This window comes from Perca fluviatilis, chromosome 8 (genome assembly GCF_010015445.1).
Source record: "Perca fluviatilis chromosome 8, GENO_Pfluv_1.0, whole genome shotgun sequence".
NCBI lineage: Eukaryota > Metazoa > Chordata > Actinopteri > Perciformes > Percidae > Perca > Perca fluviatilis.
The window spans coordinates 38,740,306-38,744,887 of record NC_053119.1 but is presented as its reverse complement, the minus strand read 5'-3'; the positions used below and the strand labels follow the sequence as shown (position 1 = coordinate 38,744,887).

At 41.1% G+C, this 4,582-nt stretch overlaps 1 protein-coding gene across 1 annotated transcript; it reads left to right on the top strand.

Annotated features, from left to right (window-relative positions):
* The first annotated feature begins 1,818 nt into the window (after positions 1 to 1,818).
* On the top strand, positions 1,819 to 4,577 carry LOC120564310 (protein FAM180A-like). Its single transcript, XM_039809158.1, is given in 4 exon segments — positions 1,819 to 1,858; positions 4,055 to 4,140; positions 4,247 to 4,333; positions 4,335 to 4,577. Coding segments are annotated over 4 exon segments (456 nt in total).
* Positions 4,578 to 4,582: the final 5 nt, after the last annotated feature.

Genomic DNA, 4,582 nt, shown 5'->3' with positions numbered 1-4,582 from the left:
ACAGCCAATGGCCCGGATGGGATCGTGACCGACGTCTGTCTCGCCAATCCCTAGTGTGTCAACCCGCTGCAGGCTGCCCTCTCGGCCAATCAGAGGGAGAGTGGGCGGGATTTTAATGCCTTTGCCTAACACTTGCCTAGACCAATTGTGTGGTTGACTTTATACAAAACCAAAGCGGACCAATGAAATACGTCAACTCAAAGTGTGTCAGCCAATCAGCGGAGAGCTGATATTAATGGCGGCAGCAAAACAATAGCACGTTGGTGCCTTTTATATATGTCAATGGTTGGTGCTTGACAGAGTACAGATTTTAAAATCGGCTATCCATACTACTACTATAATAATAATAATAATAATAATAGTTAGAATAGTATTAATATTAATTATAATTTACATGGTTGCTGATGTGAGATGCCAGGCAACATATCTTCGTCCTTCCTTTTCTCTTGTCAGCATGAATCAGCCCCGCCCCCTGGTGTATGAAAGGCAAATGTACAATAGCCCACTACAGTGACTCTCAATGTGGGGTCCGGGGACCCCCAGGGGTCCTTGAGGAGTTCCAGGGAGTCCCCAGCACAAAGGGGAATTATTTCTTTGGAACTCCAACCATTAGTAACACAATGACACAATGTACAAATATGACTATTTTCATACACTGTCTGTAATACAACATCGAAAAGCAAAAATGTGATCAGACTGGGGTAAAATAGACACTCTTTTCTTAAAAAATATTTACAGAACCTCTGGTGAACATTCCCTACACGTGATCCCTGATTTGTTCTGTATGCACCGCTAGGTAGGCCGCAAAGAGTGGCAAGGAGGCTATTTCCTGTTGCTAGGTAATGACAACATCTGCAGTTAGACCGTTTGACAGATTCTATTGATTTTGATATTGATGGTTTTATTATTTATATTGTATTTATTATATCCCCCCTAAACCCGCCCCCAAACACGGATATACAGATACGTCTCGCTTTATTAGAGAGCTAGCCTGCCTATAAGTGGCATCACGCTCTGTCTGCCACTTGTTGTCTGTAGCTGGCTGTGCTTTGCTTTGTTATCGAGTTAATAGGCGTGTGTGTTCGTGTCGGCCGCTGTCCATTTCCTAAGGTTCTGAAATCCAAACAATTTTTGACAGCTTTTTTTTTTAAGGCCGTGTGCCCGTGAGCACCCACAGAGGAAAACATAAATCGGTGCCTATGTCTGAGGTGTATTTCACATTTTAGCTGCCAAAGCTCCGCTGCTCTCTGTCTCTGGTCCTGCTCACTGCTCACCCAGTGAGCATTGTGAGAAGGGGAGTGGCCGATAGTGGGCAAAAGCCAATGTGTGCCTCTTTTACCTATATATATATATAATATATATAGGTAAAAGAGGTACACATTGGTTTCGCTATCTATATATATATATATATATATATATATATATATATAACGATATATTTTGTATTTCTAATCCAAACAATGTCAAACTTGGCACTTCACTTACTCGTGCCCGTAGCAATACACGAATGAAATCCATCGGACTAACAGTTCAAGAGATATGCGCATAACACACAGACAGACAGACATTGCTGCAATTTATAGATAGATGATGTTGTATGAGACCTGAGCCTTAAAAAGAGACTGTACAGTAGTAAGTTTTATACATAGAAATATTGACAGTACATCCAAATCTGTCCAGTTTTAATGTGGTCAATACTTTTTGCAACTGTTTTTCAAGGCTGTCCTTCAGAGCATCCTGTCCTTTGGTCTGATTAGCGTGTTTGGTGCTGCTGTCATGTGCAGCCTAGTCTAGAATAGGTTGCAGCGTATGGTCAGTATGGCGAGTCGGGTCATTGGGTGTGACCAGCTGCTCAGCTGTGAAGGACCTCATTCTGAGTAAGGCTGAGGACATTCTTAGTGACCCCGAGAGCTGTCAGGGCAATGGAAGGATTCTGCAAAAGGAAATAAGAACAGCCAGGTTTAGCAAGTCTTTTGTTCCTTTAGCAATTAGATTGTTGAATGAAAGGGACAATACAAAAACATATGATCGAATGTTATTTTGTGCGATTTGTACAGCACATACATAATCGCCTATTGCTCAACAGATCAAAGTTGATCTGACAAAAAAAATATTGTTGAATTAAATTACAGCAGGCCTCAGTTATTTGTCTGAAAAATATCTTTACCATGTCAAGTGATATACTACTTCACTATAACAAAGATTACTTAATCCTGCATGATCCTGAAATGGCTACATATAGCCTACCTCAGTTCCTACTACACTGCATGGTTGCTTTTTTGACCTTAAATCACTGATCAGTAACTTTACTGACCAATTTGCTCTGGATAAATTGATTGGAGATTGTTCAACTTGAAAGATTATGCAATAACATCATCAGACTTCTATATCAAAGTGCGCAATCTCCATTGGACTATTATGATTTTTATGGGTTAGGTTTTGTGAAGGACATCCCTAAGAGTTAGAGTACACCACCCCCAGACTGTCACTCGGGTAATATTGGACCATTCTGATGTAGGATTTTAAAATTAAAGACTTTGAAAATGTCCAACTAAATCTATATTTTAACTCTTTTTCATGCTGCTAATTAAAGCCACATTTTAACTTTTTCTGTATTCTGTTTAGAAGGACTCATTTCCCCTCAGGTTGATAGTACACCACCCCAGACTGTTACTTGGGTAATATTGGACCATTCTGATATAGGATTTTAAAATTAAAGGCTTTGAAAATGTCCAATTAATAAAACTAGCCAGTGAAGAATGTTGGAGATACTGGACAGAAAGTGAAAACAGTGGTCTAAATGTCTTTCTAGTCTGAATTTCTTTCGTTCTGTCCCCACTTTCCTTAACTTGATGAATGGCAATGTCAGTGGTGGGTGCGCAACTTTGGTCTGGAGTGAAATATCTCAACAAATATTGGACAGATTGCCATGAAATAGAGACGTTCATGTTCCCCAGAGGATCAAACTCTCTGACTCTGGTGATCCCCTGACTTTTCCTTTAGCGCCACCACCAGACAAATAATTCTAACGACTCTTGACATCCCCTGACTTTTCCTGTAGCGCCCTCATGTGGTTGTATGTGAAATGTCACAACAACTTTATTATGTTAAAATGGCATAATCAGGTCAACATTTCAATTTGTCCAATACTTTGGTTGCGTATACCAAAGATGTAATATAATTGGATACCGGTCCCCAGTGAAATGCTCACCCAGCGCATAAGCCAAAAAGGTTTTCTGGCTTCCAGGTCTGCTCTCTGTGTAGAATCAGCGTGTAGTATAGATTTGGGACAAGCCGATTGTACTCCCTAAACATCAGTATGTAAGGAATGTCATTTTAATCATGTTAGCTTGCTGATGTTAGCATTTAGCTCAAAGCAGCACTGTTGGCTACAGCCTCTCAGAGCCAATAGCAGTGGGTTTTTGTTATTAGCCATCACAATATGTCAAGAATTCATGGACAGAATGTTGAACATAACGGGGGAAATAGGCTATGAACTCTGTTTCTGTACAATTATTAGTATTTCAAGTTTACTGACTTTATTCAGGGAATGCATAATCATGCTCCAATCATAAACACTAAAGTAAAGGGAAAGGTTTTTGCCTGTGAGCTTTCTTTGACTGCACAAGATTTGTTGTAGGTAACTTGCTTTCCCCATGCTGTGGAAATGAGGCTGAGATGCTAAGTCCGTATACACTGCATGTCGAATCATCTGAAGCCTGTTGTATGATCCGTGTGTCATCGGTCACCTGACACAAGTCATCTGTAAGGTGAGAGTTAGCAGAGTTTAAAAGGCATTTCATACGTTAACTGCAGTAAGTCCCGTTGAGAGCCCGATGACCTGGGTCTTACATGTGCCAGAAGAGTTCAGAGTTTGTTTAAACTGCTTGTCACAGAGGTTTCCAGCTTAACACATTCAAGAAGCATTTTGTCCACAGCAGTAAATCCCAAGACAAAAAAGTGATGAAACCTGAAAGAAAGGCTTTTCTCAGAAAACTGTCCTTGCTTTTTCTACCATCCCTCGTTCTCACTGTGTTCTCTCTATACACACCAGCTGCGAGCAGAATAAAGCGAGGGGTGGCAAGTGCTGTGAACCCCACCTTCCACAACTCTTTCGAAGATGTACATCTTTTATTTGAAGTGAGACGGACATATACATAAATAAGCGTCTGAAGTGTTTAACCAGCAAATAAACCTCAATAATGAACACTGATCATTTCTTCTTATTCTTCGTGCCATCTGCCAGATCCTGCTGGATGGAATACACTTTGAGAACAGTGGAGAGTTTTCAATGCAAGATGCTGAGCTGGCTTCTCTCCGCAAGAAGAAAAAACCTGAAAGCCATCTGTGAGGAGATCATTCCCAGGAAGCTAACAGATGTATGGAGGCTCATCTCTGGCCTTTCAAATCACATTGGTCACCTGCATCAGGACGATTTTGAGCGCACCCTACTGACCTTGGTATACACCGCTCAGGAGATGGCCAATTCCACGACTGAACACCAACGAGACGCATGGACAGGGTCTTTTGTTAGTTTGTACAAAGCCATCAAGCAGGATCTGACAGGGACAAACTGAACGGA